The sequence below is a fragment of the Periplaneta americana genome, chromosome 4 (assembly GCF_040183065.1).
Source record: "Periplaneta americana isolate PAMFEO1 chromosome 4, P.americana_PAMFEO1_priV1, whole genome shotgun sequence".
NCBI classification, from domain to species: Eukaryota; Metazoa; Arthropoda; class Insecta; order Blattodea; family Blattidae; genus Periplaneta; species Periplaneta americana.
Genome location: NC_091120.1, coordinates 167,911,677 through 167,938,866, shown reverse-complemented (window position 1 = coordinate 167,938,866; position 27,190 = coordinate 167,911,677). Strand labels below are relative to the sequence as shown.

General features: G+C 34.8%; 1 protein-coding gene across 10 annotated transcripts in view; it reads left to right on the top strand.

Annotated features, from left to right (window-relative positions):
• The window catches only part of kmr (kramer), a 1,522,801-nt gene that overhangs the window by 969,052 nt on the left and 526,559 nt on the right, over positions 1-27,190 (top strand). For all 10 annotated transcript variants that reach the window (XM_069824286.1, XM_069824284.1, XM_069824281.1 and 7 more), the window contains one exon: positions 23,306-23,528. In XM_069824286.1, coding sequence (XP_069680387.1) covers positions 23,306-23,528 — 223 coding nt within the window. The remainder of the gene's footprint in view (positions 1-23,305; positions 23,529-27,190) is intronic.

Genomic DNA, 27,190 nt, shown 5'->3' with positions numbered 1-27,190 from the left:
TCCAACCAGGAGATCAACCGTGAAAGGAATGTGCTTACTATTGCGTCATCTATTGGAGCGAAGTAGATAGATAATATTACCGTTATAACGTCAGTTTAAAAACCATGCGCTCTCCTGCATATGTTATTTCCTGTATGGAGAGATTAAAAGACCAGGAGATTAACAGTGATCTAATTTTGTAACTAGTGTAGTATCAATATGTCTGTATCAATGTTATGGTTTGTGCTGTGAGAGCTAGCGAATAGAGATAAGAGTACCCACGTGTGTGACTTTATGACATCAACATTCATTCACAGCATCATCCCCCTTCCCTTCATTCCCTGGAGACTTTCTCGTGGTTGGAGCACAGTAGGTAGACAACGTAAATAACGTTGGATGAATACAGTATGTGTAAGATGTACAGATAAAGACACATAAATAAGGTGTACAGAGGAATAAAATTATTTAATATCCACAGAACTATTTTTGCTTATAACTTTCGACTCTGTCATTTCCGGACCAGGGTTCCTTATCTCAAATTGATACATGTACCCTTCCCCTTTCATCCCTGAAAGTTAGTAACACCAGCCCGGAAACACCCTGTATATACGAAAAGTTAATATTATTACTCGGTATAGTTTATAAACATAAAAGCTATACCCGCTCTTCTCTGAGATGTAATTCTTGTATTTCCCTTCGTTACCGTTAACGGGCTTTAATCCTCCTAACCACCACTTACGAAACACACGCTGTTTACAAAATGCATTGTCTTGTGACTAAGTTCTTTATTTTTACATTTCGAAATCTTGTGAACTAGGCTTAAAACCCCTCCTGTGCGACACCAAATCCATTCAACTATACTAAGTGTCATCCTTAACTTTAAGTACATAGAAATCCGGGCTCTTGATCATTACCCGTTCTGCTCTTGCTGCGTCTGTTCTGAGAATAATTTGTCTGATTTTTTTTTACAGTTTGTTTTTATTAATTGCGTGGAAGGAGTGAATAGTATGTGTGCAACTGTTTCCATGGATTTATTACTTTTGTCGGAGAGCGACGATTTATAAAGGCAGGGCGCGATGCGTTATTGTTTTAATTTTTTGTCTGAACGCTACAGCGGTTGTATCTGCATTTGAATTGACAATTGGAAGATAGTAGCTCGGCTGCGTATAAAATTACCAACTTGGTCTCAATTTCCACTCTCTGGCAGTCCTCGAAATGAATTCCACGGGGCTTTGTTAGGCTCTATTAGCTTCCGTTATCGCTACAATTCGGGTTTGCTCTGAATTGCGTTGTGTGGTGTGGGGGGGGGGTCTAGCCGTATAAAAGTGGTCCTGTGTCTCCACGCACAGCTTCACAGCCTGGTTAATATGGTGCTAGAGAACAACTGAATATCGAACGTAAATTCTCCTACCAGACATTCGAAATTATGTATTGAAACTTTTCGTATCTGGACTCACTGTTTTCTCTGGCTTCCGATGTCGGAGATCCTGTCCATATTCCTGCGGGTCCAGGTGTTATTTGCTTTGAAAAGTGTTGCGACAGGTTACGACTGCAAGTATTGTACAGGGTCATCATTTTATTTTTACTTCAACTTTTATTGTACCTGAGTTTTTGAATGCACTTCACTCCCACCCCCTCTACTAGTAACCTTACAACCGTCCTCCATACAGAACCAAGACCGCGTATGCAGTACTGAGTTAGTGAGTATAGTACGTTCCAGAAATATGTTCGCGTTTTCCAGTGACGAAAGAGCTTTCAATATTGAATCATATTTTCGCACAGGTACTGTCGTCCGTTTGCCTACGTCGCATCCCGATTTCCCCCATCTGCTTCTGTTCTCCCCTCTGTAAAGTCTAGTAGCTGGGCTGTCTTAGCTCTTTTCTGAAAACATTAATTTCTGTTAAGAATTGGACGTCTACGTAATATTATACAACTGTTTAAAATAACTTAAATAAAAGGCCCTCGTTAAGTAATTAACTGTCACGTGATTCCCCCCCCCCTTTCTACGACCCTGCGACAAAACCACTTGAACGGACAGTAGATATCATTTCTGAGTAATTTTATTTTTTCGGATCGGGCAGAAGTGAAGATTAAATTTACAGTACGTAAGGTATTCTTTTATAGAGTAGGTACAGAATTATTTTAACATGAATTACTCGTACGAAGGACGAAACTGGTAATTGGAATTAGGTACAATAGTCTATAGTGCGATAATATGCACAAAAGAACTGAAGCCTGTATCGAAATGAACGGCCACAATTTTCAAAAATGTGTTTAAATATCCATATTATGATTATTTTTCAATTCAACTTCATTCTCTATATTGTACGCTAATGTGCTGTAATAGTACAATATACACAACATCATTAATAAGTCCGAATGGATAGTTCAGTTCGTGAGTAAAAAACACCAAGTGTTAATACAGTACTGTATTTTGATTAAATAAAAACCTAATGAAAATTCTCAAACTCAAAATTGCGATATTTCCTAGTTTACGTAAATGGATGAACTACTTTTCTTCCCTCCTATACCTAGTAAAGTGATTTGTATTTTACGGCAGTATCATCGAATTCCAGTCTTGGAAGGGGGAGCAAGCGGTGTTTCCTGTTCTAGACTTTTAATCCAAAGATATAGCCAGGTTAATATTAAAAATGTTAGTAAAAATAAAATTATGTCCTTGTACTATTTTCCCATGTGATATCATCTCAACCTTAGAGTAGTATGGATGTACTAAATTGTACTACAACTGTGATGTGTTCACGGATCTCTTGACCTACCTCAAACGTAAATTTATTCATATGTGACAGTATATACTCATTATTTAATTGGATAAAATATAAATGGACAATTGAATTGTTTAAATTGGTGGATGGATCTGACCGTAGGTGGTAGGATGGATAGGTAGATGGATCGGATGGATGGATACGTGGATTGTTGAATCGGTTAGATGGATCGTTGGGTTGGATCCCATGTCGACGGACAGTTAGGTCTTACAGTTGGGTAGGTGAATCGGATGAATGGATAAGTAAATAGACAGGTGGATAGATGGATAAGTGAATCGTATAGATCGATAGATAGATTGAATGTATAGGGTAGGTGAATCAGGATAGATGAATAGATGGATCTGATAGATAAGTGGATCCGATAGATGAATGGATGGGATATAGGCTACAGTAGATGGACATTTAAATCGAATGGATGTAGCCTACATGTTATTAGGAAAGATTGATAGGTATGTCGGATGGATGAATAGATGTATTGAATAGATGGTTCTTCGGATCAGATATGGATAGAGAGCTGGATCGTGTAGATGGATAAGTAGCTCGAATGAATCGAGGATGGATGGATGGATGGTTGGATGGAATAGATGATGGGTGGATTAATAGATGAATAGGTGGATAGGATAAATAAATAGTTCGGACAGGTGGATGTCTGGTTCGGATATAGATACATAGTTGAATGCAATGTAGATGGATAGTTGGATCGTATGGATATATCAGATGGATAGGAGAATACGACGGATAGATAGGTGGATGCGATTTATGAATGGAGAAAGAGAGAGATTGGATTGATTGATGGATGGATGGATGGATGGATGGATGGATGGATGGATGGATTGAATTGATGAATGGAGATTTAGGTAGGATTGATGGATAGATGGATCGGATTGATGGATGAATAGATGGATCGGATTGATGGATTCATATGTGGATCGAATTGATGGATGAATGAATGGATAGGTGGATCGAATGGTTGAGTCATTAGATAGGATAGATGGATTGTTGGATCGAGTAGATGGATCGTTGCGTTGGATAGATGAATCATTGGAGCAGATGTAGATGGACAGTTGTGTCGTATGGATCAATAAGTGAATCCGATTGATGGTTAGATCGGATGGATGGATAAATGAACTGTATAGACCGATAGATGGATGGGATGAATCGGGTAGGTGAATTGGGATAGATGAATAGGTGGATGGGTGGATCGGCTGTAGATGAATAGTTGGATCTTGTAGATGGATCGGTGGATCGAATGGATCCGATGGATGGATGGATGATTATTTATTTAAATTGGTAAATTATATGGACGGATGGATGGGTGGATGGATAAATGAACTGTATAGACCGATAGATGGATGGGATGAATCGGGTAGGTGAATTGGGATAGATGAATAGGTGGATCGTTGGATCGGCTGTAGATGAATAGTTGGATCTTTTAGATGGATCGGTGGATCGAATGGATCCGATGGATGGATGGATGGTTATTTATTTAAATTGGTTAATTATATGGATGGATAGATGGATGGATGGATGGATGGATAGGAGGATATAGTTTCGCGTATGGGTGACTAGCTAGATCAGCGATCATCAACACAGTGCACCTTCGGGCTAGTGTCTCTTACCCGCGGATAAGACACTGCACTAGAATGCAATCGTAGTTGCTGGCGGGTATAGTTTCTCTCCCCCCTCTCTCTCTCTCTCTCTTCACGACGGTACATATTGCGACATCCTCCTTACCCGTTATCCATTTCAGCGGGTGCTGATGGCCACTGAGATGAGTGGTCGTATGGATTGTTAGGAGGAGGATTGAATAGATAAATAGGTAGGTAGGTCGGTGGATGGTTGTATACATAATTATATGGGTGAATGGATGCCTATAAAGATATTAGATAAAATGGGCGGATGGATAGATTAAATTCAATGCATGGATGAATATGGTTGTGCGAGTATAAATTGATGAGGAGATGATTGGATGGATAGGTGCATGGATAAATATGTGGATGTAGGTTAGTAACTGCTTAAATAGGTAGATATGCTGGTAGATCGTAGTAAACGGGTGTATGGATGGATTGATCGATATGTAGATGAATGTAGAGATTCTTTAGAATGAGAAGTCTAAGTGTCATTTGTTTCTATGGTGACAGTACAAGTCTCTCGTACTGGCACCGCACTGTTAGTGGGTTGGACGTCGAAATCAATGCTGGAATCGCTCACAGAGTCCCCAAGTCAATACCCAATACACCTTCGGGCCGTGTTATGACTCTCAGCCCAGATGTGTGGGGAGCACTCAGATCAATCCACCTGAGTAAGCAACTCGTGCGCCCCGGCAGAATTGGCGTCCCACTTGGATTTGAATCATTTCTAGGCTGTAAAGGTTGTTGTAATATGATGTGAACGTGAATTAAGAGTAACCTTGAAATCCGGATGACCCAGCAACAGGAAGCTTTTCACCAAGGGACTGGATTTCTATGGTGTCTGCCTTCTACCTTTTCCTTATTCATTCTGCCATTGATTAACATTGCTGTACGAAAGGCATGCCAGAAATGAGACGCTAAATGTGCAGTTATGTATGCGGATCGCTCCGATCTGTACGGACTGCATCATTCAAGCGTTGATTTTCGGGAGAGCAAATAAAAAAATGTACAACTTCAAAATTAAAATGTTTAGTGTCCTCTAAATATGTTTTATTTCTTAATTTCGAAAGTATTCGGTTTATGTAAAGAGTGATACTCTTTTTTTGTTAACCACAGTTTATAATAATAATAATAATAATAATAATAATAATAATAATAATAATAATAATAATAATAATAATGATTTATTTTAGCTGGCAGAGTTAAGGCCGTAAGGCCTTCTCTTCCACTCAACCAGCAAAAAGTATACATACATATGTATAAACTTACAAAGAATTCAATAATTTGATTTAGATAAGTGCTACATGTATACAAGAGTTATTTACGAATTAAACAACAAAATACTATGAACTATTAATTAAACACTGAAATACAAAGTATGTAGCAGAATTAAGCTAAAATACATAGAATGTTAATATATTTCAAATAATGTTAGATAATAGAAAGAGATTATTATGAGACAATTTTGAAAATACAGCACTATCAGGATGCATGTCTAAAGGAAGGAGTAACAATGTAGACAGTGATAGTTTAAGTCAATATGATTGGAGTGAAATGCTAAGAAGGTTATCTTTTAAGCTGTTTTTAAAAGTGTTTATTGTCTTGCAGCCCCTAATACTTTGTGACAGGGAATTCCACTGTCGCGAGGTGGATACTGTAAAAGATGATTAATAACGAGATGTTCTATGAAGAGGTATACTTAACGCGCCACAGATAAGTGATCTGGTATTTACGTCGTGGTTAGAGTATAGATAAGAGAAACGAAACGAAATGTAATTTGGTGTTGAAGTGTGCAGAATTCGAAAGAGTAAAGACAAAGAGTGTAAAGTTCTGCGTTCTTTAAGTCGGAGCCACAAAAGACTTGCGAAGGACGGTGGTATGGTATATAGACGGTGGTATATAGAACATGCAGTAAAAATTTCATGTTCCTAGCATCAGAATTTTAAGAGAATTACACTTCGAACCTGACGAAATGCGCTGAAAAAAAATGTGAGAAAACAGCTTGTAAAATTTGCTTGGAATTAAAGTTTAAGGGTACAGCCATTTATGTATTGCAAAATTTGTATGCTTTCGAGCGCCGCAGAATTTGAAACATGCTTAACGTACACGTAAGAGAGCAGTGATTTATTTTTCACAAGAAAACGAAAATGCGATTTTTTTTTAACCGAAAATGACCTAACTTTCTTCCCCCTTAACCATTCTGACGACCTTCAATGCTACATCTCTTCCCGCTTAGATCGAATAAATGACGCTATAGATAAATTGAACAAAGACATTGACTCGATTGTGACATGGACAAAGAAATTCCATCTTAATATCAATCCTGGAAAGACACAAGCAATCATATTAGGACACAAACGGCAAACCGACGCGGTAAAACACCTCGACATTTCCCCCGTTAAAGTAAGTACAGTGCATATCCCTTTCAGTTCTTCGGTAAAAAATCTTGGCATTCACATGGATAATAATCTCAACTGGGACATGCAAATCACAGAAACCTGCAGAAAAGTATATTCTGTTATTCATGTGCTAAAAAGGATAAATGTTCATCTTCCCTCTTGCTTAAAAAAGTCCCTTGTGCAGACCCTTGTATTTCCCTATTTTGACTATGCTGACATTTTACTGACTGACCTTTCCAGCGACAACAAAATGAAACTTCAACGTGCTCATAATTTGTGTGTACGTTTTGTAAGCAATGTTCGTAAATATGATCATATTACCCCATCCCTGGAAGCAATAGGTTGGCTTAAACTAGATAAGAAAAGAAATTTACATTCACTTCTCTTTCTCTTCGAAATCTTGAACTCTTCTATTCCTTCGTACCTGTCGTCTCGCTTCACTTACCTTTCTTCCCACCACAATCTGAACACACGCTCTCGCCATGAAACAATACTAACAATACCATCCCATCGCACCTCCTCATACTCATCCTCTTTCACAATAGCCCTGCCAAGACTCTGGAATTCGTTACCTGCTAGCATCAGGGACTGTCGAAATAAAATTGAATTCAAACGCAAACTTACTAGGCACTTGGTCAGTAATTGAGACTCGTTCAGACATGGTTTCTTGTAAATAGTTCTTTTAATCTACCACAAAATATCTCAATATCCGGTAATTTCATCACTATAGAATTTTGTTATTGTAGGTTTAATTTGTAATTTAGTAAATACAAAAATATTCTTTGTTCTTAACTGCTATGATAAAATGTCTAACTTTCATTAATCAGGTATTCTTGTCGTACTTTAATTTTTATTGTAATTGTAATTGTAAATTTAATATTAATTGTAACCTTATTGTTCATGTTATAGTTGTACTCCCCTGGTAGAGGGGCAGAGAAGGCCTGACGGCCTTATCTCTACCAGGTTAAATAAATAAATCTAAATCTAAAATCTAAATCTAAATCATTCTGCTACCAAGGTTTATTACAACTTAGTAATATCAAGGGGGATAATACAGTTGCCCCAATCAAAATCATATAGCAATCTTTGCTAAGCATTTGGAATAATTATAAATGTGTATATTGTTAAGGACCACAGAAAATGTAAAAATGTCAAATAATTTTTTTTAATACGGAGTGATTCAAGAGTCCCGTTCAATTTTATTAAAAGTGTATACCAAAATTAATGAACTTGAAAATAATGTTATTACTGACACTATATGAAAACATATCAAGAAAGTTACTTGCATTCCTTCCATTTCAAGCCAAACTCGTCAATACTATGTAGTTTTGGCAAGCTGGAAAACAAATTTACAAGCTATGAACGTCAGTGTACTCTAAAACTGACGCACCATTATCATTTTTTTTTCTTATTAGCTTTCATTGCTTCTTTACTTGTAACTTTTTCTATTCTGTAAACTGCCATTGTTTGTTTGTTTGTTTGTGTACTTGTTTACCTTTTCTCTTACTCTGTTATCTTTCATCATCTATTTGTTCTTGTATTGTTTTCTATGCTTTGTCTAATGGCAGCCTCTAATTTGAGGAAGCTTTGGCAAATAAAAAAATAAATAAAATAAAGATATTTGTTGATATTTAAATATTCAAATAGTCTACCATCTATAGAAACAAGAGCATCTCCAAAACATTTGTTTATAATAACAATTTCTAAAAATAAATAAATAAAAATATGAATCTAAGAAAATAAATTTTAGTTTTTTTTTAGTTGAAATTAAAATATTCAAAGTTCACCTCTATTACAATGAACATGTCGGAAAAAAGGGTTTACTAGTAATTATTTCTAACAAAATCGTTCTTATAATAACCATAACACACAGAAATAAAAATTGATAAAAGAAATTAAACCAAAGATAATGATATTCATGACAATATGAATAACTATATAAATAACGATATAAATAACACAATAATTTGGAAGCTTACAAATTCAAAATATAGACAGTTAGGCTACAAATTGAATTTCATATCCTGGAATTTTCATGACACAGACTACCAAGAGCGGTAACAGGACCATCCCACATGAATAATGCCGATTACTGCTTAAAGCAGATTAATTATTTGTGTTATTCTTATTTTAAAATGTTAGTAGGTCTATAACGGATATATACGTGAATTTTCAAAAGTTAATATGGAGAAAAATAAAAATAAAATTCAAAAGCCATTAGTGGGGTAATCCTACTACCCCCTTTTTAGCAGGAGGGTTAAATAAATAAATAAATAAATAAATCAGTAAATAAATAAGTCAGTAAATAAATCAGTAAATAAATGTCGGTAAATAAATCAGTAAATAAATAAGTCAGTAAATAAATAAGTCAGTAAATAAATGAATAAATAAATAAATAAATAAGTCAGTAAATAAATAAATAAGTCAGTAAATAAATAAATATGTATATATAAATGAATAAATCAGTAAATAAATAAATCAGTAAATAATAAACAAGAACTGCGCACCAACTGTGCAAAGAGATGTAAATATAGTCTTAGTTGTCCTTGCTGTAAGCAGCGATAGATCTGCAGCGTTTCTTGCACTTTAATATATGGTACTTTTCACATTTTTCTGAGCACAAAACACATAAATCAGTAAATAAATGAATAAATAAATAAATAAGTCAGTAAATAAATAAATAAGTCAGTAAATAAATAAATAAATCAGTAAATAAATAAGTAAATAAATAAGTAAATAAATAAATAAATCAGTAAATAAATAAATAAATCAGTAAATAAATAAGTAAGTAAATAAATAAATCAGTAAATAAATAAATAAGTAAATAAATAAATCAGCAAATAAATGAATAAATAAATAAATCAGTAAGTAAGTAAATAAATAAATAAATAAATCAGTAAGTAAATAAATAAATCAGTGAATAAATAAATAAATCGGTGAGTAAATAAATAAATCAGTGAATAAATAAATAAATCAGTAAATAAATAAATAAATCAGTAAATAAATAAATAAATCAGTAAATAAATCAATCAGTGAATAAATAAATAAATCAGTAAATGAATAAATAAATAATTCAGTAAGTAAGTAAATAAATAAATAAATCAGTAAGTAAATAAATCAGTGAATAAATAAATAAATCAGTGAATAAATAAATAAATCAGTGAGTAAATAAATAAAACAGTGAATAAATAAATAAAGCAGTAAATAAATAAATAAATCAGTAAATAAATAAAATAAATCAGTAAATAAATAAATAAATCAGTAAATAAATAAATAAATCAGTGAATAAATAAATAAATAAATCAGTGAATAAATAAATAAATAAATCAGTAAATAAATAAATAAATCAGTGAATAAATAAATAAATAATAAATAAATAAATAAATCAGTAAAGAAATAAATATTTTTACTGTGCAGACTAACTGAACCATATCGGCTTCAATTACTGAAGGTTTCAATTATTAGTTCCGAATGTATCTTCTAGGATACTGACCATTGGAACGTCCTGTTGTGCAGCATGCATCTCTCGCGATGTGCAGTGCTTTTTTTAGCCCGTCATCTGTCGTTCCCATCCGGGGCACTATTAAATAATAAAGAGGGTCGGTTGACTCTGACGTCATGGGACAACTACGTCACGAGGGGGATCGATTAGACATAGCATTATCTGTTATGATGACGTCAGTTAATACGCTACCTGCCAGATTCCAACTTTCAGTGGTGTAACCGTGCAAGTGCGTCGTGCCTGCTTACACTACAGAGGTACCTGGATCGATCCCCGGGGGTTACGTTTCTCGTTGCGGTTTTCGCGGTTTCCCCCCGAGCGCCTGGGACTTGAGCGTCTGCTCTTCGAGAAGTGGGTCACGATGGATATCTTCTTGGGGATGTTCTGTTTTCACTTTCGTGCGCACTCAATGTCTGTCCCAGGCATCCAATTATCGTTGACTCAGCTGCTCGGAGAAAAATCATAGATTTATAGTAAATCGTCGTTGTTCCTGCAATAACTCCTATGTGAAATAATAATGTATGAAATTTTTCAGTAGGAAGAAACAACACATTTATTCTTCTATGGCAGTAGTGCATAAGAGATCGTGAATTCTTACATTTTCGAAAGAAATAAATATAATTACGTAGGCCCTATAGGAGATTTTATCATTTGCTATATCACTATTTAAGTTACTTAATAGAGCAAAAATCTGAAAATCGATAAATATGTCACATAGGAGTTATTGCTGTAACAACTACTAAATACCATTGAAACAGTTGTCGGATACGTCATCCTTTAAATTCAAAGAATGAGACAGACTTTTGTGTACTAATTTGATTTCACGGAACAGTTTGTATAAAATGTTATTTTTATGATCTCATTTATTTACCTACTTACTTATTTACAAATGGCTTTTAAGGAGCCCGGAGGTTCATTGCCGCCCTCACATAAGCCCGATATCGGTCCCTACTTTGAGCAAGATTAATCCAGTCGTCCCTAACATCAAATCCCATCTCTCTTAAATCCCTTTTAATATTATCCTCCCATCTACGTCTCGGCCACTCCAAAAGTCTTTTTCCCCTCAGATCTCCCAACTAACACTCTATAGCGTCGTTGTTCCTGCAATAACTCCTATGTGACAAATTTATCGATTTTTAGATTTTTGCTGTATTAAATAACTTACAGCAATTAATAAAATCTCCTATATGTGATTCTGTTCCTTTCTTTCTAAAATTTAAGAATTCAGTCTTATGTACTACTGCCATGGAATGAATAAATGTGTTTTTCTTCCTACTGCACAATTTCATATTTTGCACATAAGTTATTCCAGGAACAATGACGATATGCATTTCTGGATTCACCCATACGTGCCACATGCCCTGCCCATCTGAAACGTCTAGATTTAGTCCGTAATTATTTTAGGTGAAGATTACAATGCGTGCAGTTCTGCGTTGTGTAACTTTCTCAATTTTCTTGTAACTTCATCACTCTTAGTCCCAAATATTTTCCTAAGCACCTTATTGTCAAACGCCCTTAACCTCTATTCCTCTCTCAAAGTGTGAGTCCAAGTTTCACAGTCGTACAGAATAACCGGTAATGTAACTGTTTTAGAAATTCCAGCTTTAAGCTTTTTTGGGAGCAGACTAGATGGCAAAAGTTATGTTGGGGCTTTTACGATGATGGATTGTTAGTTCTTCGTCCAATCCCCAAGCTGGAGGACCACCCCTTACCGGTTGTCCGCGACTACTTATTCAGTATATTCGTAGCTACCCTCCATATCTGGAGGTTATCTCCTCTATCTCCAACCTGAGGACGCGCCGTGCCGTTGTGGCAGGTACCCACTATTACTATTCTTAGTAGCAATAAATGACCTTCCTAAATTCATTAAAGCTGTAACAATTATGTATGCTGATGACACTACATGCTTATGTTCTAGCTCTACTCTGAATGAATTACATGCTCTAACCAATGATATTCTATCACAGATGGCTTTATGGTTTGAATCTAATGGTTTTTTGCTTAATCAAGAAAAGACTATCAACATAACTTTTACCCTAAATCATGTAATAAAAAAGGACAACATACAAAACTGTACCAGATTTCTAGGACTTTTTATAGACTCCAGTTTAACATGGGAAAAACATATCGAATATACAGGGATATAATTTTATTTTTACTAACATTTTTAATATTAACCTGTCTATACCTTTAGAGAACCGGAAACACCGCTTGCTCCCCCCTCCAAGACTGGAGTTAGATGATACTGGCGTAAAACACAAATCACTCTACTAGGTATAAGAAGGAAGAAAAGTAGTTCATCCATTTACGTAAACTAGGAAATATCGCGATTTTGAGTTTGATAATTTTCATTAGGTTTTTCTTTAATCAAAGTACAGTACTGTATTAAGAATAAGTGTTTTTACTCACGAAGTGAGTTGTCCATGCGAACGTATTCATTATGCAGTGTATATTATACTGTCTACAGCACATTAGCGTACAATATAGAGAAAGAAGTTAAATTGAAAAATAATCATAATATGAATATTTAAACACAATTTTGAAAATGGTGGCTGTTCATTTCGATACAGGCTTCAGTTCTTTTGTGCATATTATCGCACTATAGACTATTGCATCTAATTACAATTGCCAGTTTCGTCCTTCGTACTAATAACTCATGTTGAAATAATTCTGTACCTACTCTAGGTACTGTAAATTCAATCTTCACTTCTGCCCGATCCGAAAATATAAAATTACTCAGACATGCTATCTACTGTCCGTCCAAGTGGTTATGCCGCAGGATTGTAGAAAGGGAGGAAATCACGTGACAGTTAATTACTTAACGAGGCCCTTTTCTTTAAGTTAAATTAAACAGCTGTATAATATTACGTAAACTTCCAATTCCTAAGAGAAATTAATGTTTTCAGAAAAGAGGTAAGACAGCCCAGCTATTACAGAGGGGCGAGCAGAAGCAGGTGGGGGAAATCGGGATGCGACGTAGGCAAACGGACAATACCTGTGCGAAAATATGATTCAATATTGAAAGCTCTTTCGTCACTGGAAAACGCGAACATATTTCTGGAACGTACTATACTCAGTAACTCAGTACTGCTTACTATCTGCGGTCTTGGTTCTGTGTGGAGTTGGAACTTCCTTAGTAGAAGGGGTGGGAGTGAAGTACATTCAAAAACTCAGGTACAATAAAAATTGAAGTAAAAATAAAATGATGTCCCTGTATATGCACAAAATTTTCAAGAGTTATATATTTATTAAAGAAATTAGTGACTTGCGTTTCTCAAAATTATTTAAGATGGGCCTACTTTTCGTTCTTTCAGTCGATAATTAGGTATGCCTTAATTTTCTGGGGAAATGGTAGCAAAATTGGGACTGTCTTGATTTTGCAAAAGAAAGCCATTAGAATTCTATGTCATTCAAACTATATTGAACATTGTCGACCTCTTTTCAAACAATCACAGATATTAACTGTCATAAATTTATATATATACGACCTAGTCCTTTACACTCGACAAAATATGGACAATTACTCATTAATAGCCAATATACATGATCATGAAATTAGAAATAGTGACCAAATTAATATCCCATACTGTAGATTACATAAAACTAGTACAAATATTTCTGTCATGGGGATGAAATTATATAATAAGCTTCCCAGTCAATATTATAAGTTACTAACCAATAGTTTCAAAGCTAGATTTTATAATTGGCTTTTAATTAATCCTTTCTACTCTGTAGATGAGTTTCTTAACATAAATTCATACGAAATTGTTTTTTAATAAATAATGTTATTTAGATTAGTTACAAATTATTACATAGGAGTGAAGTGTTTTCATTAATTTTAGAGTTTCAAAATGTTTTGTGTTTTCATTCTAATTACTGTTTTCAATTATATGTGTATTTTCAAATGTATGTTTATTTTTTTTTGTGACGAAGCCTATCACTGTATGTTAAATGGCTTAATATATTGAATTGAATTGAATTGAATACTTGGCGTATTTATCTACACGTCCCTAAATTCACAACCTCAACTTACCTACTTATGAAGTAATTTGTTAAAAGTCACCTTATCGTTTGTTAACTAACATATCCAATTAATAACTCGTTCTTAACTCACTAACTGAAAACTGCATACTTCACTCATCTATTCACCTCTTCACTAACTCCCAATCTTGACCCACTAACTCCTTAATATTCAATTCACTGATTAAGTAACTAACCTTCACCCCTTCCACATTCATTTGTCATTTAAATCACTTACTCCTGTTCATTCATTCATTCATTCATTCATTGCCTCATCCATTAACTCATATTTTTATCTACTAACCCATTAACTATCGTATACACTCATTAACACACTCTCGTCCACCGCTGTGGATTGGGAGCCCGTTCACACGATACGGGAATTTCTCGAAACTGGCATTTATTGGAATCGATTTCATCCGGAACAGCAGTGTACACATGGTTCGATTTTTCCCGTATATAACTTAAATTTCGATAGGAAATCTAATAGAGAATAATTTATCCCTCTGGCGTATTTCAATGGCGTGGACGGTTTTCGTGTAAATTTAATTTTAAAAACCTGTAATATCAAGCCACTGCACACAAAATCAACAAAGATACAAAATCACAACATGAACACGACTCACAACACAAATAGAGACTTTAGGACACACTAAATTATCCTTCGCTTCAAGTTGAAGAAAGGACTAAACACAATTAAATAATTATTACACACTCACACGTGCATAATATTATTTACAGAGCAGGTAGATGAGAAAGTGACGCAACTTCCTCTAGTTCAGTGGTTCGTCGCCGAGTGGCGCTAGCTCTGTTGTCCGACCCAGTTTCAGAATTGCTATTCGACTGTATACAAAAGGTTTTAAAAATAACCCATCAGTTAAGAATGCATTGCGGAGAACTTTGTCGCAATATTTTACTTGCTTAAAAAATGTAATATTACTACAATAACAAATTGTGAGCTATATATTATATCCCTGAAATAGGAAATATAAAAACTGGAACATTGTGCCGGCTTTAACCAGAAGTACGCAAAAAAGATGTACAGTTTCGCAAAAATGAACATTTTTATGGCATTATAAAGTACGTATTGCTATGAAATTTACCCATTAGTTGCAGTTGTATTTGGTTTTTACGTAATTCAGGGGGGAAAAGAAATATTACTGCAACTCATACTTACAAATTAAGCTTCGATATTATATCTATGATAGTGCAAGTTTTGATCTTTTGAAATATCTAGGTTATTTTGTGTTTTGTAAAATTAAAACACGAAATCACAACATGAACACGACTCACAACACAAATAAAGACTTTAGGACACACTAAATTATCCTTCGCTCCAAGTTGAAGAAAGTACTAAACACTATTAAATATTTATTACACAATCACACCTGCATAACATTATTTATTTTAGTTAATTTTTATGTGAAACAACGAGTCAGTCAGGATAGGGACGCTTTGTCAGAAGGAAGTGAAATAGGGAAAGGAGTACTACAAGGATGCCCTTTATCACCTACCCTGTCCAATATTCACTTAGAGGATTTATTGAAGAACTATTTTCAAAACATGGGAGGAGAATAAAATGCATAAGATTTTCTGATGATATTGTGTTGTTAGCTGTCAGGAAGTAAAAAAAGAGAATAGCAATGGCTTTTAGTAGAAAAAGGAGCATCTTCTGCGAACCTCTGGAAAAAGAACTAAGGAAGAGACTAGTGAAGTGCTTTGTATGGAGTGTGGCATTATATGGAGCAGAAACATAGATATTACGACGAAGTGAAGAGAAGCGACTAGAAGCATTTGAAATGTGGATATGGAGAAGAATGGAGAGTGTGAAATGGATAGACAAAATAAGAAATGAAGCTGTGTTGGAAGGAGTGGGTGAAGAAAGAATGATGCTGAAACTGATCAGGAAGAGAAAAAGGAATTGGTTGGGCCACTGACTGAGAAGAAACTGTCTATTGAAGGATGCACTGGAAGGAATGGTGAACGGGAGAGGAGTTACGAACAGAAGAAGATATCAGATGATAGACGATAGTAAGATACAGGGTGATTCACGAGGATTTACCGTCACTTACGGGGCTTATTTCCGAAGAAATTCTGAGCAAAAAAAGTCACATAAACATTTGTCCTAATCTCAATATTTTTAGCGTTACACTAATTTGAAGTTGTTAGTAAAATACCTTTCTTCTTCATACGATGAAATATTATATGTACTTCGGTACATTAAAATAATATATATCTTTCTTCTTCAGTTTTAAGGGTAAAAAAATATTACAAATAGAGAATGAACTATTCAGAAGTGTCATTTCTTTAATTGACTAGTTTCCTCCAGCTAAAAATGTACAGATTTTGTTTTTAAATTTTAAAGTAAAAGTGACACCCTTTTTAGGCACTTGTCACAAAAATTGTTACAAAATAATCATACGACTCTAGGAACTTAATTATTTACAGTTTAATTATGCATCCTAATGTACAATCGTAAACAATTTACAAGAGTGGTGTGATTTATAACATTTGTTGTGATAAATGCGTAAGAAAATGTAATTTTGTAGTTATAAATCGAAAAAAAAAAAATTCTGTATTAAGCAACTATGGCATTCATAATTCATTTTTAGTTTCAGAGTATTAGCTAATTAAATAAATGATACTCCTCAATGGTTCAGTCTTTATCTGTAATATTCTTTTACCCTTAAAACTCAAAAATAAAGGTAAGCTATTTTACAAACAATTTCATATTAGTGTAGTTCTGCTCATCCGACTTCAGTACAGGATACACCTCTGCCATACCTTTCAGACCACAAGACCGCTCCTGGGCGCTGCGTAAATCCAAGCATGATGCTGCATATCTATTCCAACGAATTTCAACGATTCATAATTACGCAATAACTATTTGTAAATGCAGTTTCATGGTAGTTACTATGTAAAAGGTCATAAGAAAATAATTGTTTCATATCTGAAAGGACTGTATACGCTGCAAAACCTTCATTTTAGACTAATTTAATTTAATATGTTACCATTTTTAAATATGTACATTCATTAATGTTTTATCTCATATTTTATATTTTACATTTTAATACAATATGGTTAATGTAAACCATTGCACATCACCACAAGAGTTCAATAGAGGTAACAGTGATCTGAAGATGGTTTACAAAACCGAAAACGTTCATCAAGTAGAATGAAATAAAAATATCACATTATTATAAGTTTATGACGGACTTAAAAGAAAATATTGTTAAATTAACAAAACTTATCGGAACAAAAATGGGTATGAAATTAAAAAAAAAATCTGAAAATACTGAGATTAGAACAAATGTTTAATGACATTTCTTGCTCAGAATGCCTTCGGAAATAAGCCCCATAAGAGATGGTAAATCCTCGTGAATCACCCTGTATATGAATTATATTTGGAGACAAAGAGGCAGAAAATATAAAAGATTGGAGAAAGCTGGGTTTGCTGTGAAGGACCTGCTCTTGACCAGGAAACTATGAATGAAAATGAAACTTTTCTATATTGGTTCTGTGTTTGCTGCTTTCAAGTTGCCGTGGAGTAATACGTCAATTCGATAGCCTGTGTCCCTCCATGGTCTACGCCTTGAATAGCGCACGGAGCCAGTTAAGGACGAGTTAATTAGATTACATTGTGTAAGCCTTGAAGTGGTCGCATTATTGATGTCTCGTGCTTTACATTCGCTAATGAAGCTTACAAACAATTTCTATGTCCTGGAAATGCCCTGTTCGTCGCTGTGTACGCAGGATAGGGGCGTGTTTTTTCAGGATAATGTTGAGCAAGGTTATCTGGTGTGCTGTAAGCTCCTGGACTTGGGTAATTGAATTAGCAAAGTCTGCACTTAACCAACATAGCCTCTCCTCTTTACGGAAATGGGTTCTGGTCATATCAGTTAAACCTTTAAACTCCCCGCTACCACACAAATGTCTGAAAACAACTGGAGGCAGTGCTGGCTGGGCCTTGAGCGCCAGCTCGTGTTTGCTCTTGCAGCTCGTAATGAAATAGCTGGGGAATACAAAACTTGAGTCCCAGTGCAAAAATTTGCGGTAAGCTGGATACATGTTTGGGAAAATATGCACTAAGCGGAGCCGCTTTCCTTGGCTCTCTTGACGATCTTTCGTCATTCTGATGCTCTGTCCCTTTATTTTTCAACCTCTCACTTTCGAGTTTATTGCATTTTCCATTACATCACCCGTATGTCGAATACGCATCATCATGCTTACAAAAAGGCACTTTTCATTGTCAGTAGTTTATTTTGTGTGCACAGGATTGGAATTTTGGAGTAAGAGGGAAAGGAAAGTATCCGTGTTCTGAAATTTATCCGAATTAGCTTATAAATCTACTTGGTATGACACATATACAGAAATATAATTCACATTTTCATGAATTTCTTCCGTGTTTTGATTTTTATTAAAGTACTAGCCGTACCTGTGCGCTCCGCTGCACCCGTTAGAAATAAATATAAAGTAATTACATAATTAAAATGGGACATTTGATCCAGGGAACATTCGTGTTTGATAGAAGGATAAATCGTTTAATATGTTACTTAATTTAAATTGGATCCAAATAATTAAAATGCGATCATTTTGGTCCAGAGACCACTCATTGATGCAATGACAATTCCTTTAACATGTTTCTAATTTTTATTACATGCAACCATAGCTTAATGAAGATTGACATCATTTAGATTTAATGTGTATACTTTATTTTACTTGTTATAGGTTTCCATTGAATTATGGTAATAACTTAATTTTAATCCTTGTTTTCTACGTATTCAGTAAATGGCGTTTGGCCCACTATGGTTCTGAACCCTTCAAATAACTTAAATTATATTATGTAATATTACATTACATATATTATATTATATTATATTATATTATATTATATTATATTATATTATATTATATTATATTATATTACATTATATTATATTAAAAGTTACTGTAATAACATTATAGCATTATGTCCATCTAGAGAAACTACCCTTTCCAATGGTGAAATAATTAATTATACAAATCGGTTAATTTAGCTTCCGATATTACTTCATACAAACACAGAAACATTCTCTGTAGGCTATCTTTCATAGCTTTTGATTGTTGCTGTCCAAGGCCCCTTATAGACGAAGTCATTTGTTTTTTATTTCATTATACGGCCTTAGATGGCAGTTATTTTATTTTTAAAACTCCTTTATCTCATTAAATATTAGTCCTATCAAAATTTTTCAAGGAATAATACTTATCGCAAATTATTTTCAAAGGAACTTTTGTTATGTAACATTTTTCACAAAAATCAATAATAAGCGAGATATTTCGATTTATTTAATTCAGGCCCCCTTAAACCCCCCTTTTAAATAATGTATTTTGAATGCCATATAGCCTAAAATCTAAGTTACAACGAACATAATTTATATTCCAATTTTCATCGAAATCCGTTCATCCATTATCGCGTAAAAGGTAACAGACAGACAAACAGACAGACATACAAACAAAAATTTCAAAAAAGAGATTTTCGGTTTCAGGGTGGTTAATTATATATGTTAGGACCAATTATTTTTGGAAAATCGAAAATTACCAGAAAAATTTCGGCTACAGATTTATTATTAGTATAGATCTAAGAGAGAAAATAGCATGGTAGCGACTTCTCCAAGAAGGAAAGTGCTTATGTGTACTAATCATTTAACGTGGTCAAATTAAATACATTTTTAGGTGAATTTCATGTTGCCAGACAAAATAACTTTTAATATTAAATCATACTAATCCTAATTACGAACATAATATGCGAGAAGTCCAAGAGAAAAATATACTACTTCATTAATAATTGAGGCGTTCAGAACTAAAGTGGATCAAGTCCATGAACCGTAGTTTTGAGATAATAGGACTTAAAGTTAACCTGCTCTAGTGGATTATCTAATTTCACTAGACATAATTTTATTGCTCCATTCTCAAATTCTAGATTTATAAAATATAAACATGTGATGTTTGATGCAACGCTTTGGTGACTTGATCCACTATGGCTCAAAACATCGTGAACAAATAGTCTGAGCCAAAAGTGAGTAGTGTCACCTTCCGGCGAATGTGTGGAAATTAAGACCTGATCTATTACTGCTCGGAAAAGCTCCAACTTCAATCAGAAAATGAATTAAACTCAATGTATGAAAATTTGTGACTTAATCCACTTTAGCTCTGAACGCCTCAATTATTGAACCATTTAGGAAACACCTCGCAACATAAAGTTGAGATGTGGTAAATCGGAACACATTATTATTGTTAATACTATATTATTATTATTATTATTATTATTATTATTATTATTATTATTATTATTATTATTATTATTATTATTATTATTATTATTTTGTTAATACTTTATTATTATTATTATTATTATTATTATTATTATTATTATTATTATTATTAGTGTTGTGGGATTTAAATTTCTGTTGTAAGATTAATCGATAAAAATATTTAATCGAATAATCGAGTCAATTAAAATTAATCGGTAGTAGTTACTATTAATTATTATTTTGTTAATACAAACTCATACTAAAAAATGCGACAATATTTCTCTCTCGGAAATTGCTTACTTAAAAGCACACTAGTATTGTTACTTTCTAACTGTAAACCAGGTAGCGTAGGGAAAATCTTCGCACAAAGACTTCAGAAAGAGATGGAGATATGAGGACAGTGATCTAGTCTATCTCTATTGAAAGTTGAAACACACTGCGAAACCCATATTAAATTTTATGGTTTTCCAAGAAAACTTCCACCTTGTTGTCAACTCATCTTCCTAGCATATGAAATACGTATTTTTTTCGGATTCGTCCCTCTCATCCCTTATAAAATAGCCATGTCTACACTGTGTGCAAGTGAGAGCATAACTACCTTCTTTTCTTTCTGAAATTTGGTAATTCGATTACAATAGGGACCAGTCTTCTGTTTCGACCGCTGTAGTTTTACAGTTGCAGTTTCTATACTGAGGTTGTATATGAAGGTAGTGTGTTTAGTTTGATAAAGAAAAAAAAATCGGTTTTCTGTGGTTTGTGTCATATGAGAATTTGAGAGATAAACTCGGTGAAAAGTTTGCATTTAAATTGAACGATCGTGGAAAAGTGCTTGATACAAAAAAAGTTTTTTCGTGTTTAGTGATGCAGGAAACATTGTTACTAAACGTAGAGCGGCACTTAATCGGAGCATGTGAATGCACTCACACGTTTAAAATCATGGATGAAGCGGTATTAACTAGATGAGTATACTTTTCGTTATTTATGTTTGTCTCAAAAATTCCCGGAGAAATTGACACAATAAATTATGTCTCATAATAAATATGTTGATAAATAATTAAAATAGTTGTTTTGTAATATAACAATACTATATATACAGATATACAACATTTAATACTTATGCTTATCACAAGTTAAATTTAACAATAATTGTGTATTACAGTATATTAAAACATTTTTTCAACTCGAACAAAACTCGATTAAATATTTTGATCGATCAACAGCACTAATTATTATTATTATTATTATTATTATTATTATTATTATTATTATTATTATTATTATTATTATTATTATTATTATTATTATTTCAGTACGTAGCATTGTGATTTTACATTCTTTGGTGATATTTGAAACACTGCAAATTTAGACTTTTAGAACTAAACTTACGTGAACCTCACTATATCTATGAAAAATATTGGAGAGCAACAGGATAAATGACTTTGTTGCCAATTGTCCGGTATTAGACAACAACAATAGCTAAAATCAAGTCGCTCTAATTTCCGGCAGCCAATCACGTTGCAGGTCGGCTACATTTAAACGTGTGCGTCTTGTGATTCGCTGATGAAGACGTTATGCATTTCCTAAGGGTCGATAAATACTAATATAATCGCCCGCCAGTTCGGCTCTTTCGTTGGCGTTCGCAGAAAGCAGACGAGGACGTTATTTGCTGCGTTTGATTTATTATCATAAGCTACGACATGATAATGTTTAACGGTGAGGGAAATAGATTCCTCGTCTGGTAGCTCGGCAACGCAAGAACAAAAATGGCGGACGATACTAGCTACCTGGACTTTATAGAGCCTTCACTTCCTAAGACGTAAGCAAAGAGGAGTCACGCCGGGAATAACGGCGTCGCCACTATAGAAGTATTCTCTGTTATGCAAGCGAAACTTGGACATTATCTAAGGAGACAGAAGCTAAACTAGGTATATTTGAACGCAAAATACTCAGAAGAATTTTTAGACTAGTGCAAGAAAATATGCAGTGGAGAAAACGTTATAATAACGAGCTATATAAATTATATAGAAGTTTCGATATTGTTACTTTCATCAAATTAAGGAGGCTTGAATGGGCCGGACATGTCTATCGGATGGAAGGGAACAGAATACCAAAGAAGATCTTAGAAGGGAAAATACATGGTAAAAGACCAATTGGAAGACCCAAAAATAGATGGATAGATGCGGTAACGATCGATTCTCAGGACTATCTCGGAACAACTGCCTGGAGAAGATTAGCACAGGACAGGGACAGTTGGAGGAAGAAAATTGAGGAGGCTAAGGTTCGACTTTGGGCTGTGATACCATCGTAGTGGTAGTAGTAGTAGTAGCAGTAGCAGCATTGTGATTTTACATTTTTTGGTGATATTTGAAACACTGCAAATTTAGACTTTTAGCACTACACTTACGTGAACCTCACTATATCTATAAAAAAAATATTGGAGTACAAGAGGATACATGAGTTTGTTGCCAATTGCCCGGCATTAGACGACAACAACTAATTGTATTATGTTTTTATTTCAATGATGTAATTTTGGAAGCTTTTTCTTTAAGATTCATTAATTTGTTCCCGCTTTATATCTATTACCTTGACATCCACAGCAACATAGGTGTTACAACAACCATCAACTGCCGCACATAAGCGGCAATTTGAAGTACAGGCGTGTGTAGCGTGTTGTCTAACTCGCACGCTTTGTGTGTTGCAGCAACAGCCGCAGCAGCAGCAGCCGGGGCCGCAGCAGCAGGCGCCGACCCGTCGCAAGGGCGGCGGGGGCGGGCAGCAGCAGCTCCGCTCGCCCGTGGTGAAGCGTCCAGCGGCCGCGCCGGTCGCCCTCCAGGGCTGGTTACACAAGCAGGGCAGCGAAGGGCTCATGCTCTGGAAGAAGCGCTGGTTCGTCCTCTCCGAGTACTGCCTCTTCTACTACAAAGGTGCTCCCACTTCCTTACACTTTTATCTTAATTATTTCAGTGCAATACACACACACGTTAACTGCGCCTAGAAGTTATGTTAATTCAGTAAAACCTCGTTAATCCGGACTAATTGTGAGGATAAGTTGACTCGTTTAACGAAAGTCCGGATTAACTTAAATAACCTAAAAGAACAGTACTAACTGCATTAAAACTTCGTTTATAGCAACAAAACACGTTTATCGTGATGTATTTAAAGCATACCTGCACAAACAGCGCTCAATGAGCGCGCGCGCTCCTTCGGAGCGGGAGAGCCGTGTTTACCGCTCGCCGAAACGGAGAGGAAGATACGTCAGAATGACATACACTTGCTATAGGTAGAGGAGAGGGAAACGACCACTCAGTTATCTAGTGGAGTGCAGTATGTAGGCCTATTCTCAGTAACTGTTTCACGTTGCTTACCTACTGCTACAGTACAGTATGGAGGAATATAAAAGACGGAACATAACATTTAACATTTAACGATTTATAGCTCGAACTTATTGATCTTCAATGGCTAAAGATCGTTTGAATAATACTGCTAGCCTGGTTGAGTTTTACAAGACTAAACATTAGCAATAATATCCACGACTACACAGGCTGGCTGTGAAAATGATTGCTATGTTTGGCTCAACATTTATATTTGTGAGCAACTGTTTTCTATAATCAACTTTAATAAGGCAGACATCGAAAATCTGTAACTGATGTTTCATTACGATCAGTAGGCTACTGTTCCTTTCAGCTGCCAACAGCATAAAACCTCGTTTTCATGTACTGATAAATAAGACTATAACAAAATGATATTGTACATTTGAGTAGCTATAAAATTTCTATTATTTCTGTAAAATAAATATTTCTTTATTAATTAATAATAGTACAAGAGAGTTTTGCAAACACTGAACGGGAATTCATTTCATAAGCACTCGTAATAGTACTTCCTTTTGTGTATATTTTGTACGAGATCACCCCTTCTTCCAGTCCACCCTTACACAGAGCGCAGCTAATATCTGCATTCCGCTCATGAGCTGTGAGCCGGCTTGGAGAGCGCAAACCTTGTGCAGGCCTGATTTAAAGGGTATAGGCATGGATGAGCAACTCGTGCTCACAAAGTGCTAAAAAACCTTGAAAGAGAGAAAGACAGACGGAGCCAGCCGCAGCAGTTACAAGTTGTTTGTAGTTTCGCTGCAAAAGCAGTTCACTGTCACGGTGCGCTCCTGCGGCTCATGCAGGTGGCCGTGATATCTACTCCATGATTTGAATTTCAGAGTGACGCTGGTACAATAATTATAGTAAGTTTAGACAGACTGTACCTAAACACACACAACAAAATTATATTATTTCCTAGCTTTGTAAATTAGTTTAGTACTGGAAACAAACCTGAATACACCTTTCCAAGAGACAACAAACTCAGCTGCAACACTTATTTATTATTATACTATTTGTTAATATTTATTATATATCTTATTTTAAACATAGAACGCGAGAATTTACAAGTCTTTATACATTAAAAAATATTCCTCGGTTCTCAGAAATGTAATAGTCTATATTCGCAAACAAACACAAATTCAAGGAAATATTTTTCACATGTATTTAGCACAATTCTGATTACAAATATTATTTAAACAAATTAATGAAGACATAAGACCTGTCAAAATTATTTTTTCATTCAAGATTTCCCCCCCCCCCCCTAGTAACTCTTTGTTCTAAAGCTAGCTCCCTGAAGTTACTAGATGAATGTAGCGGAAGAAAATTTTAATGGGTATGTGTTACATAGATGTCCCGCGCCGTGGAGTCGTGGTCTAAGGCATCCTGCCTAAGATTCGCGTTACGGATTGCGCGCTGGTTCGAGTCCTCATGGAGGAAGAAATTTTCTCATATAATTTCGGCCAGTGTATGAGACCGGTGCCCACCCAGCATCGTGATGCACTTGGCGAGCTACGAAAGATAGCGAAATCCGTTATGCAAACCAGCTATAACGGCTGGGGGGGGGGGCTCATCGTGCTAACCACACGATACCTCCATTCTGGTTGGATGATCTTCCACCTCTGCTTCGGCATGTGGCCGTGAGGCCAGCAGCCGGCTGGTCAGTCTTGGCCCTTCATGGTCTTTAGCGCCACGGATTATTACTATTATGTGTTACATAAATATTCATTTTACTTTCAAATTAATTTTTCCGAAAGTTTATTTTTCTTTATTCAACATAAACTTTTTATGCCAAATATTAATCAATCTAGATAAAATTTTTACGCAAGTATTTATGAGGTAGCTGAATGTTTAGTAAGAAATGTTGCTAATTTATTTTATTAATATGTTTTTTTTTTCATTAATATAGAAAAAGTAACATTTATTTCAAAAGTTAAAAGAAACATTGAAAACGAGTAGATGAGATATTTCATAAAAAGAATGCATAGAAATGTTTCTCTATATCTTGTGAATGTAACCAATAAAAGGAAGCTTAAAAATTGAGATCTTCTACTAAATAGTTGGGTTTTAAATTATTTCTAAAAAGAAAATGAAATTCAAAAACATTCGGGAGTTCAAAATTTGGATTTTGTTAGTCTTTTACATAGTAAACATGTCTCAAAATTTGGCTGAACAAAAAATAATTAGGAAAAAAGTTGTCTTTCTTAGTGGAGTGTTTCGTTAAGCCTTCAACTGTAACTGACGTAATTTTCATTGGTGTTGCTTCATTCACTTCACAGTTCTACCAACGTGTGCATTATTTATGAACTGATTCTCGTATTTAAAGCTTTTTAATTGTTCTATAATTTTACCGTTAATGTCTAATAATACCGGAGAGTGTTTAATGTGTGTGGTGTCAATAGCAGAGTGGCTGACAGTTGAAGCTGACTCAGAATCAGAAAAGCGTGAGACACCCGCCGCGCAACCGGATAAATCAGAGCCGACTGCGGTCGAGGTTTGAATGCGGTCTCATTGCGGGCATGTTGGACAACATTCCTCTCCTGACAGCACGTAATTTTGCTGTTTCGGTACAGCTGCAGCCATTGCGTTGTATGCAGCTGTAAAGAGGGAAGGCGTGAAAGTATCGCTGTCTTTGTTTTGCGTAACTGTATATCAATTGTTTTTTTTTTTTTCCGTCCTAGAGAGAAAGTTAAGAATTCGTGAGCAACAGGAGGGAAATGAATATAATAAATGTCTATAAAAAATTGCAACAACGTCGTACTAAATCCACATAATCAACCTTCATGACAGGGCCGTCTTAACGGCATTATAGGCCCCCGGGCCCCGCCTATACAACTACTCACAGGAGTAAGAATGTAATTTATCTATAGTAATATCATAAGAGGTCTGAGATTTGCCGATAAATCCGCCAGCGAAGCGACTGGATTTATTTGGGAAATCTCAGACCTCAAGTGACATTTTATTAGGACTATTTTGTGAATAAAATAAAAATGTAAATTATATATCCTTAAAATTCGCTCACAAAATGTTAATAATTGTATATTTATGAATATTTAACCTATTCAGACATTGTGAAGTCGAAATAGATGAATAACGATTACTGCAATAAAGAAATTGAATGTTATTCAGTAATGCCAATTGAGAAAAGCGAAATATAGGTTTAAAAATGAGGCGTTTAGAAGTCAACACGATTAACTCCACTTTTGGATATTTCAGAGTTT